This window comes from Phalaenopsis equestris, unplaced genomic scaffold, assembly GCF_001263595.1.
Source record: "Phalaenopsis equestris unplaced genomic scaffold, ASM126359v1 Scaffold000251, whole genome shotgun sequence".
NCBI lineage: Eukaryota > Viridiplantae > Streptophyta > Magnoliopsida > Asparagales > Orchidaceae > Phalaenopsis > Phalaenopsis equestris.
Genome location: NW_018164693.1, coordinates 2,240,610 through 2,260,183, shown reverse-complemented (window position 1 = coordinate 2,260,183; position 19,574 = coordinate 2,240,610). Strand labels below are relative to the sequence as shown.

Genomic DNA, 19,574 nt, shown 5'->3' with positions numbered 1-19,574 from the left:
AAGTTATCAGAATAAGTTGAACCGTCATACACGGGTAAAAACAAAATCATATAGTAATTTCAAGAACGCATTCACATAAATTCACATTAACACATGATTTAAGAAAGGGGAAACAAATTTTATTCAAAAATTGGACATTACAAAGAACACTCGAAAATTAGTTCGAGATGAAATGTTAAATAAGGGGATCATATTCCATTTAAGAGGACATATACTATGGCCGAAGCACTCTCTTGTACAAAACTTCTCCCTTAAACTTAAACTGGTCCACCAATCATTATCGGCTTGAGCCTGTTGCATGAGGAACTTCTCTCTGACTTCCAATAGTTTCATGCAAAGGGCAGCTATTTCCTCCTCCATCCTCTCCACTTTGTCTGAGAGAATGGATTGTTTCTCCCAAATCATGTCTGAACATTTTCTTTATAATTAAATTATTTAAATTATGGATATGATTAAATAGGATGGTGGATGGATTCTTAAAATGTATGAAAAGTGAACATTTCAATTAAAATTATAAAAAAAAACACAAACACACACGAATGCAAGATGAAAGTATTCTTAATATTTATAATAAAATTAAATAATATAGTCATTATAAGTATAATAATAAGAAAAAAATTAAATAAAAGCTGAATGTGCCTTTAAGAGAATATAGATTATTTATTAAAAAAGTATAGTTGAATATTTTCAAAAAATTAAGGCTTCGTTTGAGATAGTTTATTTAGTGCGGTAACGTTTTAAAAACGTTTGAAAATGCTAAAAGCGACATTTTCATACTACATCTATCTGGATGCGGTGACAGCTTTCTGGGAGCAGTCTGATTTTAAAAAAAAATAAAAATTTCTAATAGCCACCGCACCTAACTTATTAGCAAATTATTTTTAATCAACTTATCAGCAAATTATTCAATAAACTACAGCTGCCCTAAACAGACCCTACCGAGTATTTACATAATACCATTTTAATCCAAGAGTTTAATACGAAATATTTTAAAATTAAGTTTTAATCAGTATTCGGAAATCCAGGATAAACATCCCTACTTCCTTCAAACGGCAATCACAACTCACCTGTAATCCTTACCATTGCCATGATGGCTCTCTGCCTTCCCTCGCTCCACCTCTTCTTCTACCCCCATCCCAACCTTCGCTCCTCCTACTATCCATATAGGGTTCCCGTTTCCTCCAAGCTCCGCGCTTCCCTCATAACCAAGGAGGAAGCGCCGGAGGCGGAGGAGCCGCCTTTGCCCTCTTCTCTAAGGGCGTTGGATCGAAAACCCTTGTCGGCCCATGAGGGGACATTAACCCCGCGCTCGGTGGACTTCAATGCCTGGTACCTTGATGTCATCGCCAGGGCAGAGCTCGCCGATTACGGTCCTGTACGCGGCACCATGGTAATCCGGCCGTATGGATACGCTATATGGGAAGCGATACAGGTTTTGTTGTTATGAAGTTTTTTTTCATTCTGTCAGTTTGCGTTCAAGTTTATTCTGATTTGGGTTGGGGTTTCTGGTCTGTTGTAGGATTATTTGAATGCTAAGTTTAAGGAGACCGGTCACAGTAACATGTACTTCCCTCAGGTGCGTGATTTTTCGATTGCCCGCGCACATATTGTGTTCAGTTTTGTTTTATGAGAATGTGTGCTGATTGTGCTGTTTGCTTCCCACAGTAACACGAAGAAAATATATATTGTTTACTTTTTTAGTTGTTATTGTGACATAAAAATTATAGTGAGGATTGCTTTTCCCAATATATGTGGCAAGTTTCCTTAGGCAGTGCGCTGATTTTTTCCCTTCTGATTTTATGTTTTATTTAATTAATCTTTTGCTTCAGTTCATACCGTACTCATTTATAGAAAAGGAGGCCAGTCATGTTGAAGGTTTTAGCCCAGAACTAGCAGTAGTGACCATTGGAGGAGGAAAGGAGCTTGAAGAAAAACTTGTGGTATTCTATTTAAGAAATCATGTTAACCATCTCTCTTTTTGAAGATCAATATTAGTTTCTACTTTGAAACTGTTATCTTTATCGACATGTTCACTACTCTAACTTCATATACTTTACTATGGCAGGTAAGGCCGACTAGTGAAACAATTGTGAATCACATGTTTACTCAGTGGATTCAGAGCTATCGTGATCTTCCTATGATGATTAACCAGGCAGGTTCCAGTATTATTTTTGTCCTCTTTTGTTAAATTTGAAAGTTGCTGCCTTTTGCTGCACAATTATTTGAAATTTGCCATTATTCTTGTGTATATACTGCATCTCTTAGTGGGCTAATGTGACAAGATGGGAAATGAGGACAAAACCATTTATAAGGACTCTTGAGTTTTTGTGGCAGGAAGGGCATACTGCCCATGCCACTGCTGAAGAGGCTGAAAAAGAGGTGGGCATCCGCTTCCCTGCTCAACATGACATTGAGTTTTCTGTATATTTGATATAGTCCTCTATCTTGCTGTGCCGCAGGCATTGCTGATGATTGATGTGTATAAAAAATTTGCTTATGAGCAAGCTGCAATACCTGTTATTGCAGGTAGAAAATCGAAGGCAGAGACATTTGCTGGTGCTTCCTGTACCTATACAATCGAAGCCATGATGGGTGACAGAAAAGCTTTGCAAGCAGGAACTAGCCATAACCTTGGACAGAATTTCTCTCGTGCGTTTGAAACTCAGGTGCTAAAGTTTGAACATTATTTTTGTTATAACTAAGTCATTTATGCAAATTTCAATGTTTAGTGTTGTGAAAAACAAACTATGCTTGTGTTATAATGATCAATTTGACCAATGTATGTTTATAAAAGGGAATTTACTTTCGCAGCACACAATTCTTTTCTATTTACATATCTCACACCTAAACTTCCATAGTTAGATACCCAACAATGAAATCTTTAATATCATATAAAGATTTGTGCTTCTACCACTTTTGAAAAATGAAATACACCTTTTCATTCATTGGTATAAAGCACCAAAGTGCTATGTATATAAATATGAAATTTCGGGTGAGATATATGTAAATACATTAGAATTGTGTGCTATGTATGTGAATTTTCCTTCTATAAATTTAAATTTAAATTTGTTTTCATTTTCAATTTTCAGTTTAAATAGTGCATCACATACATGTATATGATGTTAACTTATTATCAAGATTGCAATAATGTTTGTGGCTCTTTATTGTGTTTATGCGCATATCTTTATCTTTTGATGTGCATCTCCTTATTGTGCTAATCCAAATTTCCTATTGTTTTGCTTGGATTTTTCCATTTTTTAATGTTGCTAGTTTTTGGCTCTTTTTATAATGTATTTACTCTGCTTATGAAATTGTATCAATCTTCGGTTGTTGGGGCATTGTAAACGGATGGTGAACTTTTATGTAGTTCGGGAATTTGATTACTGTTGAAGTCATTGAGGATGTTTCTCATTACTTTTGTAATTTGATGTATGCGTAGAACTCATTAAATGCTTGAATATATATTTCCGTTGGATAACTTGATCTTTATTTTTACTATTTATTGGATTCATATCCTTTGGTCAAGTAAGAAACTTAAAGAATCTTATGACGTTCTCTTTTGTACAAAATTGTGACTTACTTTTATGATATTTTCTTTTGTTTTTTCATTTTTATTGTTCTCATTATTATTGTTATATTTGAACTATCTTTTTTAGCACAAAGTTGTGACTTACTTTTATGGTGTTTTCTTTTGTTTTTCCTTTTGTATTGTTCTCATTATTATTGTTCTATTCAACTATCTTTTTCAGCGTATAGTTAAAAAAGAGATCATGTTTGGTTTGATTCATCACAAAGTTAGCAGCGGAGCCAAAATCTAAGGAAGGGGTGGTGACAGACTAAAAAAGTCAAGAGGCGAAGTATTTATGTTAAAATTTTTCTATTTTTAAATTTTCTTAAACCTATTATAAACATGACTATTAAATTATAATTAAGTATTTAAGTTTGGAAGGGCAAAATTTTTAGTATGTTATATGATATTAAAGAATTATAGTAAAAATCTAGTGGTGACGAGCACCCCTGCAGTCATCCCCTGATTCCATCACTAATTACAATATAAAATTTTGTCAAGGTTTCAATGATGTCCACGACTTTCATTGTTCTTTATTGTAATTTTTAATTTGTAGTAGAAGACCATAAAACTTTTGCTAGCTTTATTTCAATCACTTTTTATTTTTTGTAAAGGTATTTAACAACTGTTTTGGCGTAATAGCTTGGGTTTTGTGAATATACATGCTTGTTGTATGATTTTTTCCACCTCATTTAGAAATATTTTGAGAATTTTAGGCCTTAAGAAATTCTATATCATTATTTCTTTCATTGTATCGGGATCTTTATACTAAGATAGAGCTTGTTATCCATTTATAATTTTCTTGCTTTATCATTATACCAGCTTGCCAAATTCTTTTTGGCATAGTTGATATGGTATACTGTGTATATTTTTTATTCTTACCTTCTCCTTCACCGAGAACCAATCTGCACATCAAGTGGCGATGTTTTTATTTTGGTCTTTTTGGCATGCTATGTCAATGTGTTGGTCTATTATAGTTATTCAATGCTTACCACTTTTTTGAGGTTATTTTTGCTATTATTTACTTTTTATAGTGGTTATATTGTTTGATCCATAGGGATCCTAATTGTTTGCTATCATTTTTGGTTTATCATTTATCTGTTTAATGACACACACTCCTTAATTCATAACGACTCTTCTCTTCCATGACTTTTGCCTCTTTCGAATTGTAACTTCTCTTCTTGGGCAGTTTTGTTTGATGCTCCCCTTGTGTTTTTGCATCCTCTTTTGTAATTTTCTCCAACGGTTTCCTCAATGTTTTCATCCCACGACTTCTTTATGAGATCCATTATTTCATTTCTTTTAATGGCTTCTATGACTCCTCTTGGAGGCTTTTGTTAGTGGACTTCAGTTTGTTGTACATAAAATTTACCTTCTTACAATTTTTTTGTATTCTTTTGCGATATTTGCAATATTTTGATTTGGAGCAAGATTGACTGCCTTATGCATGATGTTTCCATTTTTTTTTATTAGTGGCTGTGGCATAAATGCCGTTTGGTCTTACATTTTTGTATTCTTATGCGATCTTCATCGCAACATGATTTTGTTAAAATTAGTTTGTTGGGATTTTCTCCTTATTCTTGATATCTAAATTCAGGTTTTAGCCTTGGTATTTTACCTTCGACGGCAGTATCCGACGTTGAGGTAATACTCCGGCCGTCCCTCGTCCGAGGTGGTGATCGTTTCCACGAGTCCGGGTGATGCTACAGCTATAGCTCGACCCTGCCTAGATATTTTTCTGTCCATCCACCCTCCCTGCTGCTGTTTACCGCTTCTCAATCCTACAACATGCCACCACATCTCCTCCCCTGCCTTCCTACAAGCCCCCACCGATCTCCCTGCAGCTTCCTTGCAGGCCGCACCCGCCCTGCCTCTTCCTAGCTCTTTCAGTTGCCTCTCGGCCATCCTGCCCATTGCCCCTCTTCCTCCTCCAGCCGCCACACCACCTCTCTGTAGCTTCCCTGCAGACCGCGATCAGCTGTTCCGGATTCCGGCCATTTATGGCTTCTCCACTTCCTCCAGTTGTGGTTCGACGCCTCTATAGTAGCCCGACACCTCTCCTCCTTCATTGTAGTTGTTTGCTTTGCACCATCACCCTAGAGTTCCTCTTCGTCGAGATTGTTTATGATACTGGAGGAAACCCGGACCACAAAAAAAAAAAAATTGCTAAAATTGAAAGGATTACAAACATGACGCTTGAAAACATAAAATAACCACAACAAAACTACAACACAATCATAAAGACACAATACAAACTCCATTAAGGGTTATGATAGAAGGTAGATCTGATGGAGGGGTTGCGATAGCTGCTGGGCTGCTCGGGTCGGTCTGCTGTAGCGTTGGGAAGGGTTGGAAACTGCTACAACAGGATGGTGGGAGGTCTGGGAGGGTTGCGGTCAGGTTTGGATGGGTTGGGAGGGCTTATGGCAGGTTTGGGAAGGGCTAGAAGGAATTCAATTGTGAGGGCAACAAGCTGGCAAGCGGTAGGACAGGGTGGCCAGCGACAGGAAAAGAGTTGGAGGGTTGCGGAAAGATAAAATGTCTCGTCAAGGTCGAGCTACAGCCTGAGCATCACCATTGGAGACGCTCACCACCTCAGACGAGTTACAATCGGAGCTCCTTCTAGCTGTCGGGTACAACTCCAATAGTGGAAGAATACCTCAAGGGCAGTAACTAAATCAACAGTAATCAAAAACCTCCTCTCCTAAGCAAAAAACGCCCCCTCTATATAAGAGAGATTAGGGACAATGCTTTCAATTAAGAAATAGAATAAAATGAAGTACTATAATAGACAAGGATTTATAATAAGGGATTTCATGGAAAAAGAAAGAAATATTAGGAGAGAAAAAGGAAAGAAAAGGCGGGAAAAAGGTTGTTTCGCGGTTATTGTAGCTGCTGCAGTAACTCATTCGCGACACTGTAGCATCTACATTATCGTGATCCGGGGAAGCTTCCGCGTCAATCTACGGGGGGGCGGGGGGAGCTTTAACTTCATTCCTCGAAGCTTTTAGAACAGGAAAATTTTGGTGAGGGTGGCTTGAGTAGGGGCGAATGCTAGAGATCTTAGCATAGGACTAGGGTTGGGCTAGCTTTGATACCAAATGATACTGGAGGAAACTAAAATCACAATGAAAAACAAATAATTTCTAAAATTGAAAGGATTACAGATACCATGCTTGAAAATATAAAATAACAACAACAAAACAACAACACAAACATAAATACACAACATAGACTCTAATAAGGGTTACAATAGCAGGTAGATCTGATGGAGGGGTTGCGACAGCTGCTGTGCTGCTGGGGACGGGCTGCTGCGGCGTTGGAAAGAGCAGGAAACGGCTACAGCAGGATGGGGGAAGGCTTGAGAGGGTTGCGGTCAGGTCTGGATGGGTTGGGAGGGCTTATGACAGGTTCTGGAAGGGCTAGAGGGAGTTTGACAACGAGGGCAACAAGCTGACAGGTGATAGGACGGGGTGACCAACATCAGGAAGGGGATCAGATGGTTGTGGAAAGATAAAATGTTTTGTCAGGGTCGAGCTACAGCTGAAACACCACCTGAAGCCTTGAAGACGGTCACCACCTCAGACGACTTATAGACGAAGCACTTTTTCGCCGTCGGGTACAGCCCCTGGAGGGGAAAAATGCCTCAAGGGCAGTAATCGAAATCAACAATCATAAAAAATCTTCTTTTCTAAGAAAAAGCAATCCTTAGGCAATGCTTTCAATTTGGAAATAGAATAAAAAGAAGTATTATAATAGACAAGGATTTATGATAGGGGATTTCATGGATAAAGAAAGCAATATTAGGAGAGAAAATGTAATAAAAATGGGGAGAGGGGTTGGACCACAGTTACTGTAGCTGCTACAGTCTATAGTCACACCTACATCCGGGAAAGCTCCCGCGTTAGTTTATGTCTTCGTTTTTGTGTCGTTTGTGTACAATTCTTTCTGCACTTTTGCTTTGTGTGGTTATTTTACTTTCTTTTAAGTTCATTGTATCCTCGTCTAATTCAATAATAAAATTCGTCATTTTGCGTCGTGATTTGGGTTAACTCCGGTATCATTGAGATTCAAAACTTTGTCATTTCAATGTTTAAGCTGTGCCCTCATAGCTATATGCTGATATTGCAACTTAGAAACAACCAATATACCTAAATGGATGGACAAGGAACAAACTCTAAGATTCGAGCCTATTCGAGACTAGTCCGTAGGAAATTTTACATTTATGGTTTATTTGGTTTTGAAGATTTTGGGTGTAAATACAGGGCTTTTATGAATGCAGGTTTTTAGTTTAATAGAACATAAACACAAGTAAAATTTTGAGCAGATTGAAACTCACCCTTAGACAATTTTTGGTATATTTCAAAATCTGCTAATTTTGCTAACTTCTAAATATACTGCGACCCGCTGTTGCCCATTGTAGCTGCCGACCACCTCAACCACCGCATTCAGTGTCCACTATTACTGGCCACCCGCACCCCCACCGCCTATGGTAGCCTGCCACTTCCACTATTGATGACAAATATCACCAGACACCACCGCTACTAGCTGTCTTCAGTCAGTCATTGCTGACTATGCCACTGTTGTTGCAGGTTGTAGCTGCTGCCCCACTGTCAAATTTCACCATCAGGCTTTACATGGGAATCGTTTTATTTCAAATCAAACACAAAAAATGTAATATTGTGCATTTGTTTTATACCACATGTATTTTACATTACAGTCATTTGACTTTGTTTTCATTTTTCAGCAAACTAAATGGCTTATTGCAAGCCAATTTCTAATATACTCACATGAATATTTTTTTAAAGTTCAAACTTAAAAGGCTAAATTGCTAATATCTGAATATACACTTAGTAATTACTAATCATGCTGATTTAAAGCTCCCAAAATTTTTAAATATTTTAAATATTGAAATGTTAATTTTTAACATTTGATACAATTGTATTAATTTCTTTGTTTATTCTTAAAATATATTTAAATTAAAAATTTATGCAGAAGTCATTTTGAAAATATTAAATTATAAATATATACTTTTTGTGTTTTAACATTAATTTAGTTATTGAGTGTGATACCCAATTTGAACCATAAAGCTAATTACCAAAAGTACATCAATAGCTATGGAAACCATAAAAAATAAACTTTTATGATTGGGCTAAAATTGAAATTGGGATTGAAAACTTGGTTAATGATTTTGTTATTATCAATAGGTCGGTTTCATGTGTGATTTCACAGAAATTCTGAACAGTCTTAAATTTGAAGGTCTGTTTCATGTGTGATTTCACATAAGTTCTATACAAAGGGCACCATCTTACTCTCTTTTTTTAATGATTGACGCTAATGCTAGCGTTAGTTAATCAATTACCTATAACTATCTATTAAATGTAAGTTTATAGGTACAAGAGGTGGGAAACTGTGTATGAGAATATGCTTAACGGGAGGTATTCTAGAGTGGTTCATGTTTGATTTTTATTTTGTATCTTTCTATAGAAACCGTTTATTTGAAAGAGCGAAAGTTGACCTGCAGTGTCAGTTGCCTAAATTAAAAAAGAGCATTTACATACATACCACCCAATTCCTATTCTTTACATATCTAACACCTAAAATTTTCTCTTTTACATTTTTATCACCCAAAGTTTTCATATCACATCAAAAGTACCACTATTTTAAGTGAAATACACATTTTCATGCATATTCAGGGTGACGCGTATGTAAAAATTAAATTCTAGGTGTTATATATGTAATTACATAAGAATTGAGTGGCATGCATGTCAATCTTCAAAATAATAATTGCATTTTTTTGCATGCACACTGATATATCTCTCAACAAATCTGTCAGTTCACAGATGAAAATGGACAGAGGCAACATGTTTGGCAAACTTCTTGGGCTATTAGTACTCGCTTTATTGGTGGTATTATCTTGACTCATGGGGATGATGCTGGCTTAATGCTTCCTCCCAGGCTTGCTCCGGTACAGGTAAATCCCTTTCTTCTTATCGTGCTTACGTTTGCATTTGTTAGCCGGGCCTCCATCAGATTTTATTTTCAGTTGAAAGAATGCTGTTGAACCATCCTGTAATTTTCCATAATATAAGGTTTTGCATATTGTGGTATATCTACTGGCTGTTTCTAAGTTTAAAATATTATGAATATTTATTATTATTATTATTTTTTCAGATTTCGGCTTATCATTAATGAGGTGTAAAGTGCCAAAATTGTCCCCTTACTATTTATATGGGATCATTTTAATCAGAGTTTATAAAAGCGTTAAATTAGTCCTAATACTATTTTAACTGGGGCTAAAATAGTCCTCATTGGAACTATTTCAACCCATATTAAAAAAAAACTGGGGACTATATTACCAGTTTCATAAACTTTGGGATTAAAATGGCCTCTTGCAAGGAGTCACTGGACCCCAATTAGTCGGATAAAGGCTTGTTGTCGTTGTTGTTGTTGAATAAGAGAGTTTCAACTTCATCCTCGCATTTATATAATTTTCTATTGCATTGGAGGATTTGCAATGACATTATTATATATGAGGTTGTTTGGAAAACATTTCTCCATCTATTTAAATTGATCTTCTGAGCTGTGATGGAAGTTGCTTCAATTGGACCTTTTCTAAAACTCTAGAGATATTTCAGATTGTTTATTGACACAGGCGAAACCTATAAAAATTTCCAAATATTGAACCTCTGAGATATACTAGTTTTGAATCAAATCTCTTCAGAAAGAGCATTCGAATCATGACAGTGTATGGTAGCCTCTTATTGAAATTCTCATTATTGGCCTAGCCAACCACTTCATGCTTTTTAGTGATTCATACCATATCCATTTCTTGGATAGAAATCTACAACACTTTAGAAAACCTTGGATAAGAAAATTTTGGAAGCTTTGACAAGAAATTTAGGTCAATTTTACATAAAATATTATCAATTTTACAAGATTAATGCAATGAATCCTTTCAATACTAGGGCTTGTTTGTCTTCTCAAATCTTTGGTAAGATGACAGAAGGAGATAGCCTTCGATGAGATCTTATCTTATATCTTGCATGGTTTTGTGAAGTTGTTTGAAGAAATTGGAGACTAATTTGACACTTATATGAGCTCTGAGACTAAAATAGCCTCATGTAAATCGTCAAGGGACTATCTTGACACTTTGCTCCTTTTAATATACTGAACTTTATTTCTGTTAATGCATGCAATTCAGGTTGTAATAGTACCAATTTGGAAGAAAGATGACGAGAAAATTGGAGTTCTTAGTACTGCTGTGACTGTCGAACAAACCCTGAAATCAGCAGATATCAGAGTCAAAATTGATGGCTCAGAACAGAGGACTCCGGGATGGAAATTTAATTTTTGGGAATTAAAAGTAAGAATTAAATCGGCTCTCTTACCAATCTTTGGCTGTGTATTTATTTTAAAAGTGAGTATTGGCTCATTGACAGCAGAAAATCTCAAGCTTGGTCTGTATCCATCTTGATGGTAGCTCCATTAATGAGGATGCGCAGCAATAGTGCTTATTTGACGTATTCTGTTCCTAATGCTTGCTTAATATATATTTTGCAGTTAATGCAACTTCCCTACCCAAAAATTTACGGGGCATTTACCTACATACCACCTAATTCCTATGTATTTACATATCTAACACCTATACTTCAATTTTTACATTTATACCACTAAAATCTTTCATATAACATAAAAAATACCACCATTTTAACTATTAAAAGTCAAATACACCTTTTTATGCTAAAGTATGGTGGCATTTATGTAAAACTGAAGTTTAGGTGTTTTTACATTTCTCACATGTAAACTTTCATATTTATACACATAGCACTCAATTCTTTAATATAACATCAAAGATAGCATTATTACCACTTTCTAAAAATGAAATACACCTTTTCATGCATAAGTTTAGAGCACCAAAGTGGTAAGTATGTAAATATCAAAGTTTAGGTGTGAGAGATGTGAATACATAAGAATTGTGTGCTACATATGTTTAATTTAGAAGTGAGGATATTGGTTTATTGACAGAAGAAAATCTCCCTTGAGCTTGTATCCATCCGTTGGTGGTATGCTCCATTAATGGGGATACTGGGTAGTGCTTATTTAATGCATTATGTTCCTAATACTTGCTTGATATATTTTTTGCAGCTAATGAAACTTCCATACTTAAAAATTTATGGGACATACATACATACCATCTAATTCCTATGTATTTACATATCCAACGCATACTTCAAATTTTTACGTTTATAGCACTCAACTTTCATATCACATAAAAAATACCACCATTTTAACGATTAAAAAATGAAATACACTTTTTATGCATAGGTTAAGGGGCGTGAATGTAGAAACTGAAGTTTAGGAGTTGAATATGTAAATACATTGGAATTGAGTTGGTATCTATATAAATTATCCAAAATTTATACATATTTTTTTCTTAGTCCTTATGCAAATTTAGGTACTGATAACTAATAACCTTTATTCAGGGTGTTCCCGTGAGGATTGAAATTGGTCCTCGTGAAGTTGCCGATGGTAGTGTGGTGGTAAGTCGGAGAGATGTGCCCGGAAAACTCGGTAAGGATTTCGGGATATGTATGGAGCCTTCAATGTTGATAAACCATGTGAAGAGCAGGTTGGAAGATGTTCAAGCATCACTTCTTCGAAGCGCCACACTGTTTCGTGACAGGTTAAAATTCCGCTTTTGTTCTTTATTTAAACTTAAATTTTGTGGGGCATTTACATACATAGTACACAGTTCTTATGTATTTACATATCTGACACTTAAACTTTCATATTTACATACATAACACTCAAATCTTTCACATCTCATCAAAAATTTAATATCACATAAAAAAAATAGCACTATTACCACTTCTTAAAAGTAAAATACACCATTTCATGCGTAAGTTTAGAGCACCAAAGTGCCGTCTGTAAATATCAAAGTTTAGGTGTGAGATATGTAACTACATGAGAATTTTATGCTACATATGTAATTTTCCCTAAATTTTCTTAACATTCAAGCTTCTGAAGTAATTTCTACCTGGAACGATAATGTGTATGCTAATATGCTTGAAATTTTCTTTACAAATGTCTTCTAATATGGTTTGAATAGGGCTCTGTTAGGTTCCATCTAGTTTTAGTGCTTGTACTCAATGCCTTTTTTTGTTTCCACTTATCTATGATTATGAATCTATGGTTGAAATGTTATAAATGTATATTTTCCTTGTTTTAAAGATCGATATCATAATCATTTGCATAATTCTTTTGTTTTACTGCAAGTTTTTGTTGATCTTCTCTTTAGTAGTATCAGAAAACACCCAAAACAAATGAGAAACTCTCTGTTGGGGAAAAATCAGCTCATTGCCCAACTTATCTTAATCAAGAAAATGATTTTGATTTCTCAAATGCTCTTTATGTTTGTAAAATTGAATTTTGTTTTTTCTGAAAGCATAATGATTTTTGACAGAAATATAGTGGATGTGAGATCTTATGAAGAGTTGAAGGAAGCAATTTCCCAAGGAAAATGGGCAAGGGGTCCTTGGTCGGCAAGGTAAGAATTATAATCCATGTTTTGTATAATAAATAAATAAATAAATAATATAGGGCTCTGTGATAGAGGTAACTTGGGCCGACCCAAAGGCCTGTGAAGACTATTTTTTCACAGTTCTATTGTATGTGTAAAGTGTTAAAATAGTCCACGACTATTTACTTGGGCTGTTATAGTCCCAGAGTTTTTAAAAGTGCCAAAATATTCCCAAATTGAGCTCTATTAGTCCTTTATGGGACAATTTCAACCCCAATTTAAAGAGTCTGAGACTAGTTTGACACTGTTATAAACTTTGGGATTAAAACGATCTCATATAAATAGTCGGTGACTACATAATACTACATAATACAAACACACTTCTATTTGACTACAACTTTTTATCTATTTTCTAGAAATTTTTTTGACGAGAAGTATCTTTTCATGATCAGTCTATTAGAGCATATTAGTTATGAGAAAGTAAGTCTATTGTCTTAAAAAAATCCATTATACCCACATCACTTACTGTGACTTTTAAAAAACATGTTTTTTTTTCTACATGAGTTTTGTTTTTCCCCTTTTTTTCTACAGCAACAACAACAACAAGAAGAAGCTTTTATCCTACTAAGTGGGATTGGCTACATGAATTCTTTTTCTCCATTCTGTCTTATTGAGTGTCTTGTTTTCATTTAATTCTAATAGATTAAGATCATTTTTTATACAATATGCTAAAGTCTTTTTAGGTCTACCTCTTCCTTTTTTAACTTAAGTAAAATCTAAAGCATCTACTCTCCTAACATGATCGTCTAATGATCGACATTTAATGTGACCAAACCATCTAAGACGACTCTCTCTAATCTTATCCGCCACTTGGCTACACCAACCTTATCAAGGATATATTCATTTCTCATTTTGTCTTGTAAGTGTCAAGCCACTTATCCCCCTAAGCATTCTCATCTCTGCAATACTTAACTTTATTTTATGCTTCTCTTTTAAAGGTCGATATTCTTTGTCATAAAGCATTACAGGTCTCACCATCATCTTATAAAATTTTCCTTTCAGTCTAAGCAGTACTTTTCTATCATGCAAGAGGCCTGCAATAGGCCCAAAGCATTCCTCCACTTAAACCAACACCAAACAACTTGAATTGTACTAGTAACATCTCAATCTATATCACCATCACTTTGAACAATAGATCCAAGATATCTAAAACGTTCATACATTTTAATGATTTGATCACCCATAATTACAACTCTATTGCTAGAGCTACTACTACTAAAATTACATTCCATGTATTCAGTTTTAGATCTACTCAAATGAAAGCCTTTAGACTCCAATATAGGCCTCCATAATAGGCCTCCATAATTCAATAATTCAAGTTTTTTTTTGAACTCTTTCTCTAATCTTATCCAAAAGAAGGATATCATCAGCAAAAAACATACACCAATGTACATTCTCCTGTAAATGTACAAAAAGGGATTCCATAACTAAAGCAAAAAGATATGGGTTTAAAGCCGATCCTTGATGGTAATTCAACTGAAATAGAAAAATACTTGTTCAATCCTCTTTCTATTCGAACACAAATAACAACTTTAGTATACATATCTTTAATGACTTGAATATAAGTCAAATCAACATCTTTCTGCTCTAGAACTCTTCAAAAGACTTCTTTTGGAAGCTTATCGTAAGCTTTTTCTAAATCAATAAAAATCATACGTAGATCCTCCTTACTCTCTCTATACTCTCTCTATACCTATACTTCTCCATCAAACCTCTCAATAAATGTTTAGCTTCAATATGCGTGATATAAATGTAAAATGTAGAGTTTAGCTCTTAAATATGTCAATTGCATGGGAATTGAGTGGCATATATGTAAATACCCTAACTATTTTTATAGATGGTTACATCCATCCCAAATAAACATCAGAACATACTACCCTGCTATTGATTTTTCTTTTAATTAAAATGCCCAGCAGAAGACCGTTGATTACTTATTGTGAAAAACTTAGATCCTGCTGTTGAAATATTTCATGATTGAGATGAACATTATCTCCGGCAGTGTATAACTAACAGTGCAGTTTATGCTTGGTTGATGATTCCCAGCGACGTTGAGGAGCAGAAGGTGAAAGAAGAAACTGGAGCAACGTTAAGATGCTTCCCATTTGATCAACCTGTTGGCTCAAAAATCTGTTTTATGACCGGTAATCCTGCTGATGCAATTTTTGCCAAATCATATTGATATAATTTATTTGTTTTCTGTCTTTGTCATTGAGTGCTGCTGTAGTATCAATATTATTTTAATTACATGTTTATTTTCATCTCCTGACCAGTTATCAATTATTATTATTATTATTATGAAAGATTTACATAAATATCACTTGATTCTTATGTATTTACATATCTATCACAAACTTAATTTTTACTCATTTTACCTACGCATGAAAAAGTGTATTTTAAATATATATATATATATAGTTAAAATAAACAGAGAACACTCAGGAAAAGAGAACGTTACAATACACTGCACAAGTGGGTTCTTATATAGGCCCAACAGTTTACATAGGTCATCAAGAATAGGAATCTAAGCTAAGTACTTTCTTGAATATTTTGAGCACTGTTAACAGTCCCTCTCAAGCAGATAGCATTGATAGGTAGTGTCAGCTTGTTTCGCAGCATAATAAGCCGAAGTGTTAGAAGGTTGATCGGTGGTGGGAATGTGAGTAACATTGATTTCCTTTGATTGAATGCATTCTCTTATAAAGTGATAATCAATCTCTATGTGTTTTTTTCTTGCGTGAAAGACTATTTTTAACAAGAGTCATAATAGATATATTATCACAATAGATAGTAATAGGTTGTTGAGTATCTACTTGAAACTCTTGTACTAATCTCCTGGGCCATATGACATCCATTGTTGTAGGGGCAATTGTGTGGGCTCTGAAAATTTGACGACGCTCCCCAGGACACTCTCTGCATTATTTTAGTTTTGATTTGCTGAGAGCTTTTGAAGGGTCGAATTTTTAGAAGGCAAATTGAATTGCAGATAAGACATTACCCAGAGATTTCACCCTCATTTAGCGAGGACTTTTTGATCTAAGGTTGGAGGTTTCCCATGGGCGCAAGACCCTAAGATTAATTACCCATTTTGATAACAACAGAGCACTTTCGATTAAAGCTAATCATTAAGAATTGAAAATTGAACATACAATAGCAGTAGACTTAGGGTTTAAATTATAAAAGTTACCACTTAGAGCTTAAAGCGGATGATGGGGGAATGAAGACGAAACCTGATTAAGATCCCATGCTTTTGTCATCTTGGGGCGTCGTGGTCCCTTACCTACTTAGTCAAAGGAGGTAGTCGACCTAACCTGACATAAGTATTCTTGTCAGCAACCATGAGTTGTGTCGTCTAAGAGATTTTTATAGATATGGGGCGGATGTTTGTTTAAGGGGATAAATTTATGCCGACCTTAGCTAATAGAAGAATTTATGCCAATCATTTGTTCCCGTATGACTCACAACTCAAAGGGTAGAAAGCAATTGAGGAACATACGGGCTACGACTATGACAGTAATATAATGATGTCATTTAACGACAACCACCTGTTCAGAGGATTCTGGTCGTAATCACTACTTTGATGTGTCATTTGGTGGGAGAACCACTCGGATGGAGGATTCAGGCCACATCATTACTAGCATGCAATGACTTTGATTGTGAATATATTGATACATTTGATATGACATTCGCTCTTCGTGAGCTGAAGTCAATTAAAAGTTTGTTACCCTCGACAAGTTATTACGGAGAGCAGATGAATTTTGCTTTTAGCTTTTAAGTGATTAATTTTGCTTTACATATTTAGTTGGTTATTTTGGAAAAACTTGATTTTAAATATTAAACCCTCCTGCTGGAATCCTGGATCAATGCGGTCATTAATCGGGGAGTTAGTTTAAGCTTCTAAACATATAAATCTTGTTGACTCCTATCCTTATAAGAGGGTGATCAAACTAGGTGATTTGCACTTGTAAACTATTATCTTTACTTGTAAACTGTTACTTTTACATACATGTTTTAAGATGCATGAGATAAGGGAGAACTGTGTTGGAGATGGTTGAAAGAATTGCAGCAGCAAGATATTGGTCTATGAGTGTCCAGATAGTGAATGCAGGATTTGGATGAGCCATTCCTTCAGAATTGGGTAGGGTGCTGGGTGGGCGGATGATAAATCCGTCCAAGAAGCCAAAGAACCCGTCGACCTTGATGATCTTCATCATCTGAGATCTCCACGGCGGATAATTTTTGATAGGTAGGGAAGTATTGCAATGGCTCGAATATTAGAAATCAAAAACTTGATAGAGCAAGGGAGGGATTGGCTTGTCTGTTATATTCAGAGATGCCATTCCTTTGTTCTAATTTTGATGTGCTGGATTCTTCCATGGATTTTGGAAAAATTATTCTATACGGTCAACCGTCCATCACAGCAAATTTTTTTAAAAAAATTCAAAATAGGAGCCATCGTCGTACATCTTTGTTGTGATGAACGGTGCAGATCGGACATCACATGCACTTCTGCATGAGGTGATGGACGGTGTCTGTAATAATTTTTCTGGATTTTGAGACTGACGCTGTGAAGCCTTTCTGCTTTTAATACTAAGAAGAAATAGAGAACATGCAGCAAACAGAAGGGAAGAAGGAGAATATGTGAAATAGGAAGAGCGGCGGAAAATCAATAAGCCATATTTCTGTACACTACACAGATGGGTTCTTAAAAATTTATCATGCATTTTACGGGTGTTGTTTGTTTTCTATTGACAATCTAGCTTTTGGTAATTATGTTAATTTGCATCATTAAAAATTTGGTTATGCATTTGTCATTAATATAAATAAAAACATTTACTTAATTTAAGATATTTTTAACTTATACCGATCAAGTTATTAATGATATTGTTGTGCCTAATAGCTTTTTTATGAAAATCAACGTGATTCTACCATTTCGGCTATATATATGTATGTATGTATGTAGAAAATTGAAGTTCGAATGTTGGACTAGTAAATACTTATGAATTAAGTGGCATGCATGTAAATCTTCTTAATATAAATTATAAAAAAAATAGATAAAATTAAATAGAGAACATTGATGAATATATATATATATATATTGTTTAGTTTATTAAACAGAAAAAATACTAATTATTTTGTATAATGTTTAATGTTAAGATAAATTTAACTTTAAAATTTAAAATATTATTTAAATTGATTACTTGTACATTAAAAGTTTAAAAGCGTTATATTTTAGAATAAAAACTAAAAAGCTTTTTATTTGTTTTAATCAATTATGTCCAGCTGTTTTTATTTATTTTTAATACAATAAAAATAAATGCATGCAACAAAATATTCAAATAGATAATATATAATAAAATATAAAGTAATCCTATTGTTTTAAATAAAAATAAATTATTATTCAACAAAAATACATAAATTTCAAAGTGATAAATATGCAAAGTCCCCCCTTTTAAAAATGCTAAACCGAGGAAATCATAGCGTTTCAAATTAATCTACCGCCAACAATTTAAATTCAAAAATAAATTATAATAAAAAATCAAATAAACCATAAATTATCCCATGACCTAAATTATCCGATCAGCCCGAGACGGCAACCTCCTGAAGAAATTAACCCCCGCTGGTGGCCTCCTTCCCCGGAGCACCGGGTGCCGCATGTAATAAAACACCGCGGCCACCACCACCATTCTTGCCGGCACCACATACATCACCACTGCCAGCACGAAACAACCCACCACAAACACAGCCGTGGCCCGCGGATCCTCCCACGACACCATGAAAAAAACCCCCGGGGCCACCACCCCCTTTCTTGCCGGCACCACATACATCACCACTGCCAGCACGAAACAACCCACCACAAACACAGCCGTGGCCCGCGGATCCTCCCACGACACCATCGCCTGAACCCTCTCCGCTTGCGCTGCCGCATCCCCAATCATTGCCTGCAACCTCACTCCCACTGCTCTCATCCTCTCATACCTCGCCCTCACTATCTCCTCTCCTTTCGCGCTTGGCACAGCGTCGAATTCCTCGTCCAGATCTTCCCTCTCAGCCGCCTCCGATTCCCTTACTGCTGCGGCCGCCAAAGGCACCTTTGGTCGTCGCCGGTAACGCCATATTCCGACCAATCCTAAATGTGCCGCCACCGCCGGCACGATCAGATCTGGGAACCAAACCAGAAGCAAAGCTGCAACGTGCGCCATTATCGTCGCCGTAGGATTTCGCCATTCCCGGATCTGCGACATCCATTGCAATCCATGGCCAATCCACGCAGCCGCAGCCGCGATCCGTCCCCAATTCGCTCTCACGCGCCGCATACTGAAAGGGGGATCCGATACCTGCAGCATCCACATCACAACCTCTCGCGGGAGCGAGGGCTCCGCCCTCCCTAAATGAATCGCCGAAACTCTAGCGGCGGGCATCCGC

At 35.7% G+C, this 19,574-nt stretch overlaps 2 protein-coding genes across 3 annotated transcripts in view; one reads left to right on the top strand and one right to left on the bottom strand.

The window, feature by feature from the left end:
• The first annotated feature begins 1,038 nt into the window (after positions 1 to 1,038).
• LOC110024284 (proline--tRNA ligase, chloroplastic/mitochondrial) lies at positions 1,039 to 15,330 on the top strand. Of its 2 annotated transcripts, none has more exons than XM_020724161.1 (11): positions 1,039 to 1,432; positions 1,520 to 1,576; positions 1,830 to 1,940; positions 2,066 to 2,152; positions 2,266 to 2,379; positions 2,460 to 2,666; positions 9,405 to 9,542; positions 10,773 to 10,934; positions 12,055 to 12,254; positions 13,035 to 13,118; positions 15,195 to 15,330. In XM_020724161.1, exons 1-11 carry the CDS (start codon positions 1,088 to 1,090, stop codon positions 15,328 to 15,330), a joined length of 1,641 nt encoding a protein of 546 aa, XP_020579820.1. In that variant the 5' UTR covers positions 1,039 to 1,087. The 2 variants fall into 2 exon arrangements, with proteins under 2 accessions (XP_020579820.1, XP_020579821.1); XM_020724162.1 differs by having other exon boundaries at positions 15,170 to 15,230.
• A 3,252-nt stretch (positions 15,331 to 18,582) lies between these two features.
• LOC110024231 (protein QUIRKY-like) overlaps positions 18,583 to 19,574 on the bottom strand; it is a 2,571-nt gene continuing 1,579 nt past the window's right edge. The window contains exons 1-2 of the mRNA XM_020724078.1: positions 19,043 to 19,574; positions 18,583 to 18,922 (exon numbers count right to left, since the gene is read on the bottom strand). The exon at positions 19,043 to 19,574 is cut by the window's right edge and continues 1,579 nt beyond it. Coding sequence (XP_020579737.1) covers positions 18,716 to 18,922; positions 19,043 to 19,574 — 739 coding nt within the window. The 3' untranslated portion in view covers positions 18,583 to 18,715. The remainder of the gene's footprint in view (positions 18,923 to 19,042) is intronic.